Source organism: Peromyscus leucopus, chromosome 19, assembly GCF_004664715.2.
Source record: "Peromyscus leucopus breed LL Stock chromosome 19, UCI_PerLeu_2.1, whole genome shotgun sequence".
Lineage (NCBI taxonomy): Eukaryota > Metazoa > Chordata > Mammalia > Rodentia > Cricetidae > Peromyscus > Peromyscus leucopus.
In genome coordinates, this window is record NC_051079.1 from 54,610,105 (window position 1) to 54,628,822 (window position 18,718).

The 18,718-nt window shown below is 45.4% G+C and overlaps 1 protein-coding gene across 1 annotated transcript in view; it reads left to right on the forward strand.

The window, feature by feature from the left end:
• Gnal (G protein subunit alpha L) overlaps nt 1-18,718 on the forward strand; it is a 124,860-nt gene that overhangs the window by 17,380 nt on the left and 88,762 nt on the right. Inside the window, 1 exon segment of the mRNA XM_028856207.2 lies at nt 18,261-18,333. Within this exon segment, the coding sequence (XP_028712040.1) occupies nt 18,261-18,333 (73 nt within the window).

Genomic DNA, 18,718 nt, shown 5'->3' on the forward strand with positions numbered 1-18,718 from the left:
ATATCTAACAAAGTAGACTTAAAACCCAACTAGACAGAAAAGATAAGAACGCTTCATACTCATCAAGGGAACAGTCCATCAAAATAATACTGTAATTCTAAATACATACACCAAACACAGGTGCATCTAATTTCATAAAGCAAGTACTAGTAGATGTTAAGTCACAGATTAGCCCCAACTCAGTAACAGTAGGTGACTTCGATACCCTACTCTCACCAATGGATAGCTTATCTAGGCAAAAAGTGAACAGAGAAAAATTGGCATTAGAGGACACCAAAGACCAAATGGGCTAACAGATACATAGACTGTTCCACCCAACACTAAAGAACACACATTGTTTACAGCAGTTTGTGGAACTTTCTCCAAATAGATCACATATTAAGACACAAATCAACTCTTAACAAATATGAGGTTAAAATAGCATATTGTAGTCTGTCTACCCAAATTAGAATAAAGCTTGATATTAACAAGAAAAGCTACAAAAAATACACAATTTCCTGGAAACTGAACAACACATTATTGAATGATGACTGAGTCACTGAGGAAATCAGGTAGGAAATTTTAGAAGTTTCTAGAATGGAACAGAAATGAAAACACACCATCCCAAACCTGTGGGGCACAAAAAGGCAACCCTAAGAGGAATGTTTATAGCTCTAAGTGCTTATGTCAAAAGAGCAAAGAGGGCAAGGGAGATGACTCAGCGGATAAAGCACCTGCCATGCAAGTTTGATGACTTGAACATGATCTCTGGAATACACATAAAAGGGGAAGGAGGCCCAGTAGTGATGGCGCACGCCTTTAATCCCAGCACTCGGGAGGCAGAGCCAGGCAGATCTCTGTAAGTTCAAGGCCAGCCTGGGCTACCAAGTGCGTCCCAGGAAAGGCACAAAGCTGCACAGAGAAACCTTGTCTTGAAAAAACAAAAACAAACAAACAAAAAAAAAATTTGTCTTCAACTTTACACATGAATGCCATAACACGTGTAGGCCCCCAAATACCCCCCACACACACACACACACTAATAATAATATTTTTAAATCAGCGAGAACTCAAATAAATAATGATGTAAATGGCATAATGACTTTGAGACTTTGGAAAACCAAGAGAAACAAAATCCAAAAGCAGTCTAAAGAGATAACTAAGATCAAAGTAGAAATTAATGAAATGGAAACAAAAATACAAAGAATCAGTGAAATATGTCAAAAAAAAAAAAAAAAGATCAATTAAATGAAGAGATGGTTCTTTGAAAAAACAAAGTTGGCAAACCCTTAGACAGATTAGCCAAAAAGAAAAGATCCAAATTAGTAAAATCAGAAATTAAAAAGAAGACATTATAACAGATAAGGAAATTCAAAGAGTCACATGAACATACCTTAAAAACCTGTATTTCACTAAATTGGAAAAATCTAAAAGACATGGATGAAATTCTAAATGCATATGACCTATAAAAATTAAAACAATGTGAAATATATAATTCAAAGAAATCTACAGCCATCAATGATACAGAAGCAGTAATCAAAAATCTAACAACAAAACAAAGCCACTGTAGCAGGATTCCAGCAGACTTTGAAAGAACTAATACCAAACTGTTCCATAAAATAGAAAATGAAAGGAAGCTCCCGAGTTCATTTTAATGAATCTAGCATCAGATAGACACAACAAAAAAGGAACAGTAGGCAGTACATGGTGCTGTCCATCTTTAATCCCAAGTACACATTAGGCAGAGGCGAGCAGACCTCTGTGAGTCTCAGGCCAGCCTAGTCTACATAGGAAGTTCCAGGCCAATCATAGCCACTGTCGTAAAAGACAAAAAAAAAAAAAAAAAAAAAAAAGCCTCATGACCATAGATACAAAATACTTTATTCATCAGGGTCAAGTTGACTTCATTCCAGAAATTTGGGATAATTAATCAGTAAATGTAATTTGTCACATAAATGGACTCAAAGACAAAAATCACATGGCCATGTCCACAGAAATAGAAAGATCATTGACCAAATCCAACATCCCTTCATGATGAAAGTCACAGAGAGGCTAGGCATAGAGGGAGCACACACCAACATAAAAGTGTTCTATATGACAAGCATATAGCAATATCATGTGTAATGGAGAAAAACTCACAACATTCCTATTAATATAAGCAAGAAGACAGTATCCGCTTTCCCTATTCCTGTTGAAGTCTTGGGAAGAGCATTAAGAAAAGAAAAGGAAATAAAAGGAATACAGATGGAAAAAGAAGTCCAATATCCCTTTGTGTGGATAATTTCATACGTAGGAGACTCTGAAGATGGCACTGAGGAACTCTTAGAGATGACAACCACTTTCGGCAAAGTGGCAAGATACAAAATCAACATACAAATAATCCATTACCTTCCTATAAACCACAGACAAACGTACTGAAAAAAGGAATCCAGGGAGAAGTCCCATTCACAAGGACCACAATAAAAATAATAATAATAATCAGCTATCTGGAGATACATGGAAGCAAGAAAGTGAAAGACCTCTATAGTGAAAACTTTGAGATACTGAAGAAAGAGAGGAGGATGGGGAGACCTCCTGTGCTCACAGATCAGAAGAATTAATACTGTGAAGATGCCCATCCTACCAAAAGCAATCCCAACCAAAGCTCCAGGACCGTTCTTCACAGACATAGAAAAGGCCATTTTAAATCTTATATGGGAACACAAATACTGATGATAGCCAAAGCAATCCCGAGCAAAAAGAATGCAGTAGAAGGGACCACCATACCTGATTTCAAGTCAAACTACAAAACCATAGTAACAGAAACAGTGTATGTCACAAGAACAAACAGATCAGTGGGACAGAGCAAAGGACATGGATGTAAGTCCATACACCTTCAGCTACCTCATTTTTTAATAAATATGCCAAAATATATGGCAGAGAAAAGTCAGTATCTTCAACATATGGTATGGGGGAGACTGGATATCAGTATGTACAAGAGCTAAACCAGATCTTTATCTCTCACGCTGTGTAAAACAGCCCCGAATGGATCAAGAACCTCAGATAAGACTTGATGCTCTAAAGTGCTAGAGGACAAAGTATGTGCTTCGACATAAAGGCACAGATCAGCACTTTGTGAACAGGACTCCAGTAGCACATTCAGCAAACTGGACCCCAAGAAGCTGAAAAGTTTCTGGACAACGTAGGAAACGGAATTGAGTGAAGAGGAGACCATGGAATAAGAAAAAATAATCTTTGTCAGCTGTACATCTGACAGAGAATTAGGGCTTAAACTATGAAAAGAACTTTTTAAAAATTTCAAGAGAAGGGTTAGAGAGATAGCTCCACAGTTAAGAGCACACTGACTGCTCTTCCAGAGGACCTGGGTTCAAGTCCCAGCACTCACATGGCAGCTCACAGCTGTCTGTAACCTTAGTTTCAGGGGACCTGACACCCTCACAAAGACATACATGCAGCCAAGACACCAATGCTCATAAAATAAAATGTTTAAGAAATAAAGTGATTTTTTTTTTATTTCAAGAGAGCAAACTGCCCTCTTGAAAATTGACTATGTAGTTAAACAGAATTCTCAAAAGAAGGAAGACAAATGGCTAGTGAACACTTCAATGTGTTCACAACATTCTTAGCTATTAGGGAAATGCAGATCAAAACCACCTCACCCCGGGCTGAATGGCCAAGAATACAGATGACAATAGATGCTGGCATGGATGTAGGAAAAGGACCACCCAGTAACTGCTGGTGGGATGTAAAGTAGTGCAACCACTTTGGAAATCAGTTTGGAGGTTTTTCACAAACCTAGAATGATCCAGCTACATTGCTCCTGGGTGTATGCTAAATCTCACTATAGAGACACTTGCTCATTCATCAGTGTTCATTGCTGCTCTACACCCAATGGAATTGGCTTATACGTCCATCAGCTGAAGCATAGATCATGAAAATGTATATTTACAGCACAGGATTTTATTCAGTGTAATGAAGAATGAACTTATAGAAGCTATAAGAAAATGGATGGAAGCCAGGCAGTGGTGGTGCATGCCTTTAATCCCAGCACTCAGGAGGCAGAGGCAGGTGGATCTCTGTGAGTTCAAGGCCAGCCTGGTCTATAGCATGAGTTCCAGGATGGCCAGGGCTGTTACACAGAGAAATCCTGTCTCCAAACCCCTCCCCAAAAAAAGAGAAATAAAGAAAGAGAAAGGAAGGAAGGAAGGAAGGAAGGAAGGAAGGAAGGAAGGAAGGAAGGAGAGAGAGAGAGAAAGAAAGAGAGAGAAGAAAGAAAGAAAGAAAGAAAGAAAGAAAGAAAGAAAGAAAGAAAGAAAGAAAGAAAGAAAGAAAGAAAGAAAGAAAGAAAGAAAGAAAGAAAGAAAAAGAGGAAGGAAGGAAGGAAGGAAGGAAGGAAAGAAGGAAAGAAGGAAAGAAGGAAAGAAGGAAGAAAAGGAAATGAGGAAATGGATGGAACTGGAAAATACCACACTGAATGAGCTAACCCATGCCCAGAAAATCAAATACCACAAGTTCTCTCTTATATGTGGATCATATTATATGTGGGTCATAGCTTCAATTTTTTTAGATTTGTTTGTTTAATTTGGAATGTAGCAACCTGGAAATAACAACAGGGACGTGGCAGTGGAAGAGACCTTAAATGGGGAGGGATGCTGAGGGTGGTACAGTTTAGAGAGGGTGGGTGAGTAACGGAGGGTAGAGTTTAATCAGTGAGATGTTGAAAGGATGAACAGCGCGGGTGGGTCGGCCGAAGAGTCACGGCCACAGCAGAACCCAAATATAGTTTATAGGGCTTTAATGGAGGGGGGGGGGGAGCCAGGCCTGGCGGAGGAAACAAAGCAAGAGAAGCACAGAGAGAGAGCATGGGGGTCCCTGCAGGGACACAGTCGCCCGCTGATGACGTAAGGCACCAGACACCCCCGAGCTGCGCATGTACAGAATCCTAACAGATGTAATCCAAACAAGGATGTACAAAGGAATCACATAGAAGCCCACAACTCCATAAGCTAATTTTAAAACATAACTTTAAAAAGACTTCAAATGGGGCTGGGCATGGTGGTGCACACCTTTAAGCCTAGCACCGGGGAGGCAGATGCAGGCAGATCTCTGAGTCTGAGGCCAGCCAGGGCTACATAGTGATTCCCTGTCTCAAAAAAAAGGGGGAAGAGGGTACTTTAAATAGAGCTATGCTGCATGGGTGAATAATGTCAATCTCAGAAGACATGGGTTATTGAAAATCCTAGTATCAGGCTTAGAACCCAGGAGTTGTCAAGAATGGACTCAGAACCACCACCACCACCACCACCACCACCACCACCACCACCACCACCACCACCACCCGGCCCCAACTATACAGGTTAGGGCCACTGCCTTTAGTTGCCTACCAGAACTGGATGGTAAGACCATATTGTCGAAAACATCAAATTCCTTGGTTGTAGAATAAAACACGACTGTGTTGAAACTGAGCTGGGAGTTGGAACTGATGCTGGTTAGTCTTCCTTATGTTGTAAGTTCATGGGGGGTGGGGGTGATGATCAGCAATGGTCTTTCCTGTCTTTGGACCTTGTAATGCTACAATACCAATTTGCCAGACAAGAGGCAAACCGTTGCAGGGGCAACCAACTGATTTTTTTATTTTTACTTTTTATTCTTTGTGGTTTCAAGGACACTTTATTTAAAACCAAGGGGACAGGTATTGGAGGAGGAACGAGGAGAACAACTTAACACAAAGCATGCAGTAGTCCCCCAAGTTAAAAACAAACGCAGTGAGAGAAGCTTTGTCTCACAAATACACAAACTGCTGGCCTCCACTGTTTACATCTAAACCTTACAAAGTAGCATGCCAAGTCAGCACTTAAGCTGGTGTTATTAGTATTTGTTACCAAAGGTTAAAGCTACAAACTTCACATTTGGAAATTGTACAGAAGCAATAGCATTTAAGATCCCCCCCCAACTCCTCCCCCATTGGCCTGAGTGCAGGCTGAAGGAAGAGCTCCTGCCCCAAACACAAGGAAAAAAATGGATTCCAAAGACAATGAATGTCATTCTAATGAAAAATACAATGTGCTTTTTTTTTAAAGGGTGAGGTGGGTGAGGGGCGTGGTGTGGGCAGGAACAATTTCCTCATAAGTAAAAGGCTGCAGTCATTAGAGTCCTGTGGTCTGCTGGGAGGGACAGTGAGTGTATAAGAATGAGGAATGAGATTCGAATCCAAGCACTGCCGCATTCTCCCGGCGTGACGTTGAGGAACAGACTTTACCCAGGCCTCCATTTCCCGCTCTGTAACGTGAAAAGAAACCTGTATCTCTCAGAGCCGTCAAGTTTGGGTAGAAAGGGGGCTGTTCAGATCAAGCACAGGAAAACAAAGTTTTTCCTGTGAATATTCTGCCGCTGTGAACCAACTGACTTTTAAAAATTGTATCTGAGGGTTGGGGATTTAGCTCAGTGGTAGAGCACTTGCCTGGCAAGTGCAAGGCCCTAGGTTCGGTCCTCAGCTCCGGTAAAGAAAAAAAAAGCATAAAAAAATAAAAAATAAACAATCAAATGGACTGGAGAGATGGCTCAGTGGTTAAGAGCACTGGCTGTTCTTCAGAGGTCCTGAGTTCAATTCCCAGCAACCGCATGGTGGCTCACAACCATCTGTAATGAGATCTGGTGCCCTCTTCTGGCCTGCATGTATCCATGCAGGCAGAACACTGTATATGTAATAAATAAATATTTTTTTAATTGGATCTGAGGTCTGCTCCATAGAAAGGACTTCAGGACTTGTACTGTGGACTTGGTCATGGGCTCATGACTTAGGAACTCATAAGCATGAGGGATGAACCTCTGGCTTTTGTTTTGTTAAAGTGGCATGTCAAACTGTCTCCTAAATGTTTATACTTATACCCACAGACTAGTACTGTCTTCAGTCTTGATCAAAGAAACTTCTCTTTGTAGCAAATGATGCAAATATAGAGGTTAATATAGAGACTCATGGCTGGTCAAGGTGCTAAGAAAAAGTGAATGTTGAATGCTCAGTCCTAAAAGTGACAGCTGGGTCACCTCCTCAGGGAACATTGCAGAAGAGAGCGCGGAAGGACCCGGAATGCTGTCTTACGGACATGGCATAGCTGTGGCACTCGTGAACTCACAAAAGCTGTGGTTTCCTTCGTACGACCTGCACAAAGCTGAGCCCACAAACATGCAGTCATAGATGAGGAGAGGTTTGTGGGTCATGCCAAAGGGTGCTAATGGTAGCCTAGGGCATGGCGGGAGAAGGGGGGTCTTTGTCTTTAAGGAAGTAGCCACTGGTGAGCTACTCATACACCTGTGGATATCTAAGAGGCGCTGGTTAAATCCAGTGTGTCATAAAGAAAAAAAAAAAAACCAATGAGATAGGATTCCCTGGGAGGAGAGGAATTGGTATCGATTGAAGGGGGATGATAAAGGATATGGGAAGAGTGTATTATAAACATACATGAGATTGTCAAGGAATAATTTGATTAATAATTAATTTCTTAGAAGAAAGTAGCAGGAAACAGAGGGAAAAGAGGGTCTGCTGAGGAGTCCTGAAGGGTTCCTGCTCTGCCTTCTGCTCTATCTTGCGTTCCCAGAGATGCTCGACGTCCGGGCTCACAAATGGGTTATCCCTCAAAGCATCCACAAGGTGGTGCTGTCGCACAGAGAAACAACCCTCCGCGCCAAACTTCACAATCTATCACACGCCCCTGGGCCTTTTGTGTGATCCAGAGGCTGCCCCATCCAAGTTCATGCTCGATCTGAGGGGATCATAGGTGCCTAGCACTGTGACAAATAACCTGAGAAAATCAACTTAAGGGACTAAGAGTTTATTTTGGTGGCTAAACAGGCTTTGGTCTGCGGTTAATTAGTTTTGTTTCTAGGCCTTTGATGGGAAAACTTAACGACAGAATCAGAGACCCTTAGCTCATGACAACCACCAGCAAAGACACAGGGAGACCCGAAGGGGCAGGGACAGGATACCCTTTGAGGACCTGCTCCTTGTGACCCACCCCTTCCAGCTGCCCCCGCATCCTAAAGTTCTACAGAAAAAAAAAAATGCCCTCAATGAGGGACTGAGTCTTCAAACACAGGAGTCTATAGGACATTTTGTAATCAAACCATAAGAAGGGTAAGCTAGCACTGTCACACCTTCTTCTGCGTGAAGGGAATTGCTTCACACCCCAAGTTCTCCCTGTGACGAATGCCAAGGCAGGTGGCAGGATTGCTCTGTGGGAGCCCAGCTAGACAGACGGGCCAAAGGCCTGAACTAGACATAACACACCAGCAGCTTCCCATCATCCCATGGCTGTGCTTTCTTTCTCTTGGAAATATGTTTTCTGAAAAAGAAAAAAAAAAAACACTCAAGATACGTGTCCACATGTTTCTGCACATTCCTGGACATTCTGGTCCACCCTACAAACGCCTCTGTCCTAGAAGAGCTTTTCAGCCCCACATACAAGGTGACCTCAGCATCCTCAAGGACTTGTCCAAAGGACATATATCTTTCTAGAAGCTCTGTGGTGACTTGGGGGAAAGAAGCAGTGTGTCTCTGCGTGAATGGGTCAGGTCACAGAGTGTGGGTTAAATCAGTCCAGTCACTCTGGAACTGGAAGCTCTGGTCCAAGTGAGTTCCTCTCAGGGAGCAGCGTGCTCTGGGAGAAGATAGAATAGCTTGCATTATGCATAGCACAGGTACTCTGTGGGCAGCTCAGGACCCTTGTGATCCCATGGCTCCTTCAATGGGTAACGTTTAGGTTCCAAGGGAAGCACACCTGACTCTGAATGGAAGGTGCTGGAGTTCTCTGGTTCACCTGGACTCATCAGGGGTCTGACAGGCTCCTAAGAGGCATATGGGAGAGGGGGGCTCATTCCAGGAGAAAGACCAGGCATTCGAAGTAACCATAGCAATAATGGAGGAAGTAAGAGGGTGCATGGGATGTAGACCAGTGTAGTCATTTAAAAAACTTTTCTTTTTAAGTCTTTAGTTTTGAAGGCTGAAAGTCCAAATACCACAATGTCATCTCTGAATGTGAGGGAAGAAAAAATTACAGGATGAGAAAGAGAGTTGTAAGGGACCAGAGAGAGTCAGGGCGGCTTTCTCTAATTCTCCAGTCTAGTGAAAACTAACTGGAGTCCCGTGAGAACTGCTTAATAATCCTTCAAAAGACTATGCCACCAATGACCCTCCACTAAATTCCACCTCTTAAAGGCCCTACCACCTCTCACAAACCCATACCAAGGAGAATGAGCCTTCCTGGGGGAGACATTCAGACCATGTCTATAAGTAGAGCATCCTTGACTAGCTTTGGACATAGACCAGATGAGAAAACAGAGTCCTGTGGCTACATACGAGACTCTTGTCCTTAGCGAGTGTGATATGGAGAGAGACAGAATGTCACAGCCTCCTCTCAAATAGTTCAGGGGGAATGTGTAATTATGAAAACAGACAAGTAGAGTGTTTCCAAATGCTAACCGTCAGAGCATGTGGATGTAGAGTGCAGAGGGAACCTTCCAGTCTTTTTGCAGCATCCCCATAAGCTGGGCATTATTTCACATTTAAAATGCATATGTGTTGGTTGCTGACTGGTCATCTGGGGGCTTCCATACATACTCACTGTGCGTGGTCTAACAGTCTCTACAGGTGAGAAAAACCGCTTTCTTCCAAACAGTCATGACGAATGCATGCTTTAAATTGGGTGTATTTGTTTGGAGTCAGTTTCTAATAGCCTTGAGTCGTCTGCCATCTCCTTCTCTCCTGACTTCTCAACACTGGGGTCTCGCAAACCAAACGTCTACCCCACCATTCTTCTCTTGGTTGTGTTCCCCTTACCACCGCACTGGCCTTGGGCTCTCTGCAATAGGCTCGGCCGCTTATCTGGCTTTGCATCTTTCCAGTCTACTGGTTCATGTCCCTTCTCGGGCCACCGAGGTTGAAAACGTGCCAGGACTATCTACAGTTGTACAGGTCTGCAGCTAGACAAAGGCATTGACGAATTAGGAGCTGGGGACTGAGAACCAGGTCCTTTCCACAAGCTGTGCCGTTAGCTCAGGAAGGTGCTGTTCGGTGGAGCCCCTGGAGGGAAATAACAAGCTATCTAGTGAAGAGTTATTTATAAAGGTGTGGGGAAGGCTCAGAAAACCACTGCGTGGTAGGGGTGTGTCAGGGGCAGCAGCAGCAGGGAGCCCTTCCGTGCCACATTGATCAGGGATAGTTTTGAGAAAGTGCCCAGGAGCTAGGACAGGGAGTCAGGGAAAGTTTCCTCGGAGACAGGGGCAGATCCCTGGAGATGGGGAGAAGGTAGAGCCTCCAGAACCTGCTGCAGCTCAGGACAGAGAAGCTAGCTGCCTCTGTCAGCCTGGAAGTTCAAATCTCCCAACTGTGCAGCCAAGTCATGCTGCAACCTGAGCATAGGTGCATGGGATGCCCCTTCTCCCTCCTTACCTGTGAGACCCTGCTCAAAAGGAAAGACACTCTCCTGAAACCACAAATCCGGGCTGTCACTCCAAAGAGGATCCTCTCTTCCACACAAGCATGCCTGCAACTACAAGGAAATCTTAACTTCCTGCCTTTCTCAGCAGACAATACACACAGAGGCACACAGGCTTGCAGAGGCCTGAGCCAACCGAGCCATGAGCATGGCCCCATCCTGTTCTATGATCCCCATCCATCCCTGTGTTTTGGTTTTGGTTTTGGTCCTCCCATCCCGTATTTGTCTGCTGTTTCTTCCTGTCAATCACAGGGTCACACACTTCTGCATTTGCTCATCCTATGGCTTACCTACCTTCGTTTAGGACTTTTCTGGAATGAGAGAATCCCTCTTGGATGTCAACCGTGGTTGGTTTATTTTTTCTCCTTTTATTCTCTTTCTCTTTGTTTTTTTTTTTCCAGTGCTGCGGCTTGAACTCCCAGCCTCATACAAGCAAGTCTTCTGTCTCTAAGCCACACCCCCAGCCCTCGTTCTGGTTTAAATTCTCAGAAAGAAGTGCAAAGCATGAAATGTAAAGCATCAATGAGGGAACTCTATAATGCACAGACGAGCATTAAGCTCTCTCCCGCTTGTTCTTTGCCAAGCGCCCCGCAAGTTTTAGGATACTGAGTTTTAGGACACTGAGTGCCCATAGTTGGCAGCTAGGATAAAATACATTTATCCTCTGTTTGATTTCATATTCTATCATGAGGAATATGGTGGCTTTAAACTCTGTAACTAAACCAAATTCTAAAAGAAACCAGTTGCTAAGGCAACTGGGCAGAGAGATAATTAATTCAACACTCATTATATGCAGATTAATCTCCCTAATGAGTGGGAAGGGAGGTAGGCTTATTCAATGTTCATTCTGTATCAGGGGGAAAAAAAATGGTATGGTTCTCTGCAGTCTGTAAGGATGGGGGTTCCAGGTCCTCCTGGGAGTGAGGCTCTCCCCCTTGCCCAGTCCCTCATGTTACTTTCAGAGGAACTGTGGGTGATGATGTGCATCTTGCGAGGCTCAAATAACGTGCGGGAAGTCAGCCCCCTTTTGCTGACTTTTTAAAACTTGAAGTGAACAGTGACTCACATAGGCTAGTGGAAGTTTCTCTAGGAAAGCAAGGACTTTGTTTTCTGTACTTTTAGAATTGACCACACATATCCCTATGTGTTCCCACTGGGATCTGGATAGAAATCATAGAAACTGATGCCAGGTCTAGTCTGCTTAACTAGACTATTATGGTATCGGAAGTCAGGGATATTATTTCACCCAATTTTATAATCTCAAGGCCCAGCCACGCACCAACTGTGTCTCAGTTTTCCTTTCACACAGCTGTGAATGGTTTAGGCCATCAATGTCTCGCTGCACTGAGGGCACCACACGACAACAATAAATCCACAACACACACACACACACACACACACACACACACACACACACACACAGCCAAGATGTGAAAGAGAAGGAAGCTAGAGTCTCACTATCCCCTTTGAGGGCACACCTTCAATGACCAGAAGACACATTCTTTTGCCCACTAGGCCCACTTTTCAATAGTGCCTGGGGCTAGAACAGTCTTTACTAACACACGAGCTTTCAGAAGACACTTATTCAGACGTGACAGAGCCTAGTTGAGTTTGGTGGCTTTCGCAGGATTTCTGGATTGAAAGCATTGATGTTTCCATTCTGTCTGCAAATTCCCTCTTATGGCACATAGGATATTTTTGTTGTATTGTTTGAGTTTGTTTTTTAATGTGTCTGGCGGTCTCCTGCCTCCTGCCTCCTGCCTCCTGCCTCCTGCCTCCTGCCTCCTGCCTCCTGCCATATACAGTTGTTAAACTCTGTGCCATGGCTAATATTTGAACAGGGACATTGAAATCCTGTGCTTTGGACACAAAGAGGAGTTGGTGACATTTAGCATCCTCTCCCTGCTTGATGGGCTGCTTTTTGGTTTTTAAAACCGTCAGTTTCTAATTCTTTGTGGATGGCACCTCTCACGGCTACTTCATGTTACTTTTGTTGCAGGAGTAAGAAAAAGGGGAAGACATGTGATTTCAATAAATTTGAAAATATTTGATCTCAGAGTATGTACAGAAAAGGAAACTTGAAGCTATTTCTCTGCTTTTCTGTTTAAAAAAAATGTTGAAATGTACCATAATACTTTCCATGTGTTATAATTAGGTCATAGTGATCTAATAATCTAGTCTGCTAAAAATGAGTGACAGCCTATTTCCACCAAGACACTGAGTGGTGGGATAAAACAGCAGACGATTGTGCCATTTGTCATGCAAGGACCCCTGCCTGTGACACCCTGTGCTACCACATGGCCCAGTTTGTGTGTGAGCTGCTCTCTGGCTGCAGCTGTGAGTGTCTCCAAACACGGTTCTTGCTCCTCGGCGCTCACAATTGCTCTGTGCTTCTTTTAGGACATTTGATGAACCCACACCAAAGGTCTTGCTGCAGTTTTAGTCTTGAACATCATCAAAAGTACCAACACAACAGAAGAACAAGCTAAATGTTTCCACTCACCTTTAGTGCCTGACATCTCTCGGGATGCGTCACTTGACTCATTTTTTTCAGATTTGTTCCCGTTTCCTGACTCTAGGGCTGCCGCTAATTGAAACAACCCGTCCTGAACGTTTTTCATCTCCTGGTTAATTAAATTTTTTTGAACTGCCTGATAATGGGAAGGTACGATCCCTTCTTGCTACCCTGGACTTCATTTCCAGCTCATGAGGAAGAAGCTGTCATTCTCTTCGGTGTTTGAAGCAAATGGAGACTTTCAAGTCATTATTTTAATTTCTCAAAACTAAAATGTAAGAGATTTAAATCAGAGTTTTGAAACCCTCTGCCTGTCTTTCTCCTCAGTAGTGAGGGAAACTGCCCTTTGTTACACCTTGTCTTCAGACCTCAAACGCCATGCTCTCTTGCTCTTTTCCCTGATCACATCTGCTGTTGCCCTCTGCCGGTGAGGCTCGTGGATCAGCCCTCAGACCCTGCTGGTTTAAGTGCTCTGCCCGGGCAGCCTCCTAGCGCTGCCTTGTTCAGGTTGCCTAGCAACAGATGCTTTCCTTGCCGGGGCTACATACATATCAGTTTTCTGAGTTACCCTACAGTTCTTCCCTGTAACTCCGGATAAGCCAATGAGTATTCTGGGTTCTAATTCAAAATTTGGAAACATGGATGAGGATCGGTTTTTCCAGGCTATAATAGCAAACCGCAGATTATTGATTTTAATTTTTTTGAAGTTTGGGAGCCAGGGATGTAACTCAGTAGTAGAACACTTGCATGTACAAGTCTCTGGGCTTGATTCCAAAGACAAAGAAGGGGGAGGGAGGGAGGGAAGGAGGGAGGAAGGGAGGAAGGAAGGAAGAAAGAAAAAGGAAAGGAGGAAAGAAAAGAGGGAGAGAGAGAGAGAGAGAGAAGAAAGAAAGAAAGAAAGAAAGAAAGAAAGAAAGAAAGAAAGAAAGAAAGAAAGAAAGAAAGAAAGAAAGAAAGAAAGAAAGAAAGAAAGAAAGAAAAGGAAGGAGAGGAACCTTTGAGTTCCTGCCTACTAACAGGCTGAGATGGACTTTGCATTTTTCACATTTTCACTGAAATCACCAAACAAAACAGACACTTTCCGGTTTAGACTATGGAGTCTGTAAATTAGCACAGTGTGCTGGCACACACACATGATAGGTTGTATTGGGCAGATTGTGAGCCAATCACTCACCCTTCTAAGTCGCCACTCTGAGCATGAAAAATGGTGGTGCTAATAATTCCTATATTTTGCACTAAAACTTTTTCCTAGCGACAGGACTTAGGCCAGTATCAGCCATCACTCAAAAGCCAGGAGCTACCTTTCCAATGGATGTGTGATCATTATATTGATCATCTACTAACTTTCTGGGTACAGTGTGGTTTTTCATTACATCAGTGTATTTAATCCTTAAATTTTATAATTCTAATTTATATATCTGATCAGAACCCCGCTTTTACTATATTTTCAGAGTAACTGAGTATTTCAGGGCTTTATAATCTAATTCCCCCTTTATAACTTTTTATGACGTCTGCTTTGTTCCCATCTCTTTTAGTAATGTATGGATATCTTGGCATTTTAGGATTGACAGATCCTTACACATCTACTCACCCTCCCTTTCTGCCTGCCCTAATAGTTGTAGTATCTCCTGGTTTGATACATGTGTTAGCACACTCACAAATGTGGTGACCGCGCTAGACAGTCTTCTGTAGACTCGGGACTTTTAATGGAGTTCAAAATGGAATATGTTTATGTCTACCTATGCAGGGAAGTTGTGGCTTTGGCTCTTTAGAAAAAAGTATTCTTCTTTTCAATAAGATGCTACACTAGAGAAATGTGTTATGAATTTAAAAGTTGGCCGTGAAATCCCTGTCACAGCAGCCCATGCTTTGACTAGGAATTGTCTCTGGTTTTGTCAATTCTTCTCACATTCAGCAGTATTCCCAGTCCTGGTGCAGGAGATACCCAGCTTGGCCCTCAAGGCGTCTACTATCTAATGGAGCTGCAGTGCAGCCGGAAACAAGCCACTGCATGCAGTGTGATAGAGGAGACCAAGGAGAAGCATTGGGCTCTGTGAGACGTGAAAGGGGGTTTCTAGGTGTGTGTGATGGCTAATTTTGGTTGTCAGCTTGACTGGATCTGGAATCACCTAAGACAGCAAGCCATTGGGCACTCCTGTGGGGGGGCTTTCTTGATCACATTGTTTGAAGCGGGAAGACCCACCCTAAATGTGGGCGGCTCCTGCAGGAGGCAGCTCAGATGAAAGGACTGGAAGAGGGGAGCTTCGCTCCCAGCCTGCTTGTCTTCACTCTCACTGACAAGTCTATTAATCCTGTTCCTGAAGCTTTCCTTCGCTGCTATTAGAACAAGCTTTGTCAACCTCCTAAAATAAACCGAAGACCGGCAGCGCTCCAGGAATCCTCCAGGTCTCCAGCACATGAGTGGGACTGCGGAGACCTCCAGTCTCATGGACTGAGCAGCTAATAGATTCTCGGCTTCTCACCATCAGACTACCCATTGTCACACTACCCAGACCATGTGGTGTGAACCATTCTAATAAACCTGCTGTAAAATATATTCACCGTGTCAGTTCTGTTCTTCCAGAGAACCCTTACTAATCCAGTGCAGCTACAAGAGAGACAGTGAGTCAGGCCTGGCCCCGAGAAGGAGCCACAGCTGCTCCCCAGAGCAAAGCAACAATGAACCTGAACCCACCCGGTTAGGAAGGAGGGGTGGGGTGAGGGAACATGGAGAAGTCGGAGGGTCTAGAAGAACCAGGGAAGGAGTTTGTGTGTTGTGGAGTGGGGGTGACTAAGAATAGCAATGTGAAGGTAACACTACTCAGGCAGTGTTGAATAAATAATTATTTGAATAAGACGAGAGACAATGGAAACTGGCCTGTACTGCTGAAACTGTGCTTGGAATGGGTGACCAGAGCCCACCGTGGTGGCGGAAGAGCGGTAGAGGATGGGACATATATTTAATAAACATCCAGCAGGACACAGCAACTTTTCGTGTTTTGCAAGAGAAAAACAAACCGGGGTCACTCCCATGCCTCGTGGTTTGGCAAACCCGTGGAAAGTACAGGGTTTGAAGGAGTAGGTTGGAGGTGTGGGTAGGCACAATGGGCAGTCGTGTTCTGGGGAGAAAGGGTGAGCTGAGATCCAACACTCAGAGGGTGGCGTGCTAAAGGCCAAGATTCAAGGAGAGCACCGGACTGGCTTTGCGAAGAGCACAGAGACCAGAAATGCCCAAATCTACTGGTGATCCTGATAGTCTCAGTGTAGGAGCGCAGGCCACTCACTGTCAGGCTACCTGGGGTTGAAAGTTTCAGGAGGAAGGAGAGACAAGCCCTGGAGGAAGGAAGATTGGTTGAACCAAGGAGAGGGAACAGAAGGTCTTAGTTTGCAATGGGCAGTGTGGGTGCGTGTTTGCATGCTTTAGGAAAACGGGCCCACCAGGAGAGAGGGAGGGAGAGAGAGAAAGAGAGAGAGAGATTGGAGCAAGTGGACAGAGCTGAGGAAACCAGAAGAGATGAGACAGGCCTAAGGGAAGGGGCCAGGAGGGCATGGTCTGACTGTGGGATAAAGTAACACAGTCTGTGTCTACTCTCTGGGACACAGGCCAGGTCACGCTGATAGCAGGGGAAATGTGGGGTCTGGAGACCCCTAAGCAAAGGTTTATGACTTCCTGCTCAGAACCTAGTTGTTGCCAAGTTGGGAACCATCAACTTCCCATTGTCTCTAGGACTCCTTTTCACCTCCGCGTCTTGGTGCTGGAATCCAATACCCGGGCTCGGTCACCTCTTTTGCCCTCCTCATCCCTACTCTTACACTGCGAACACAAAGTGCAGAGGTTAGCAGAGCTAAGTAAGGGCTCTCATTTTTAGTCACAATAAAGGACCAGCAGGTGTCAGTCTCCTGTCCTCATCCGTTCCTCTGCTCTAAGGTCAGATTCAAAACCACCACGGTGTGTTCTAGAAAAGCAGTGGAACTATTCGACAAAACTGCTGAGAAAAAACGGGGGCTGGAGGTGAAGATGGGCTGGAAAGGTGGTAGCGGGGGCGAGCTGGAATAGTCTAGAAGCTGAAGAGAGCAAAAGCGATCCTCCTCCCTGATAGAATATGCATGATCCCAAGTCCCCGCTCGCTTGGGAGCAGGGAGGCGTCGGGGGAGAGCGAGGAGCACGTGCCCAGATGCACTAGGGGGCGCGGGGTGCAAGGAAGTCACCCCGGCCAGCGTGTAAGCACCCCTTGTCCCTTCTCTGACTCACTGAGTTAGGGAAACGCTGCTCTGAGACCCCAAGCCAACTCCTACTGTTGTCCCTCCCCGACTTCCCCCCTTCTCCTCCTCCCCCCGCCCTCCTTCCAGGGGAGCAGGACCCGCAGGGGGCGCACACGTCAGACTTTGAAACAAGTCAGCCACGTGGGTGGCCACAGCCGCTCTGTGGGGACCCTTTGATGCGAGCTCTGGCCCTCCACGCTGCGCTTAGCCACTGCGCAGGCAGGACCCCGCTTTTCGGTTACGCGCCACCCCCTCGGCATCTCGGCGGGGCGGTGCTGAGGCAGGCGGAGGCGGGGCCCGGGCACAGCGCCACCCGGCTGCCTCCAGCAGAGTCCGGCGCCCCGGGCTCCACGCGCTGTTTCCCCAGCAGGTTCCTAAGACGACCTGCCTTTAAGGAGCGTTTCCCTGGGCGCGCCTGCCTCCCGGCGCGCCGTTAGCCGGGAGCGTGCGGTGGGCGCAGGGGAGGGAGAAGCCGGTGCGATCGCACATCCCCCGGAGACTAGGCTGTTTCTTTCAGCATCGGGGAGTGGAGAAGCGGTCGCGGGGAGTGCACATCTCGGGTTCTCGCTGGCTCTCGTGCGTCTTCCTACTTGCCTGACGGGAGTGCGAGCCAGCAGGCATGGGGTGTTTGGGCAACAGCAGCAAGACGGCGGAGGATCAGGGCGTGGATGAAAAAGAACGCCGCGAGGCCAACAAAAAGATCGAGAAGCAGCTGCAGAAGGAGCGCCTGGCTTACAAAGCGACTCACCGCCTGCTGCTTCTGGGTAAGGCCAGGGTGCGTGGTCGCTCTGACCCCCGACAGCTCCCTGTGTCCAGGAGCGCACGTTCTGGGGCTCACAGCCACCGGCCCAGCCAAACCCGGGCGCTGGAACTTAGCCAGGGCGAACTACTTACTGCGAGCCACATCTGGGGTGTACTCGAAAGACCCCATGTAAGGAAAGAACACATTGGGTAATGACAGGTATGGCCCGATAGGAGGACACGGATGACCACCTTCTTTCTGTTTGTTCCAGGGGCTGGTGAGTCAGGGAAAAGCACCATCGTCAAACAGATGAGGATTCTGCACGTCAACGGCTTCAACCCTGAGTAAGGATACCCAATTTGGATTCGGTTTCTAAATTCTATGTCAATCGCATCTTTTCTCAGAAGTACTTTCTCCACGCAGTTCTTTTGATAACGGAGTAGATTGGGGTGGCGGGGAGGTCGAAATCTAGCATAGAATTTCCTCCATTTAGGCAAACCCTTCCTTGGCGATGTCTAGTTTAAAAAGTAAACAGCTTGCCAAAATACAATTTGTTAGGAGTTCTTGGGAGAACTAGTCTCTAATATTGGTATGGCGCTGAATTTTCAGCCAATACATTGATCCTTTACCCATTAGTATCTGAAGGGGAGGTCTCTCAGGAGCCTAACATATTAGAATCTGTTGCATAAAATGGTGTAGTAGTTGCAAAATACCTATGAACATCTTTCA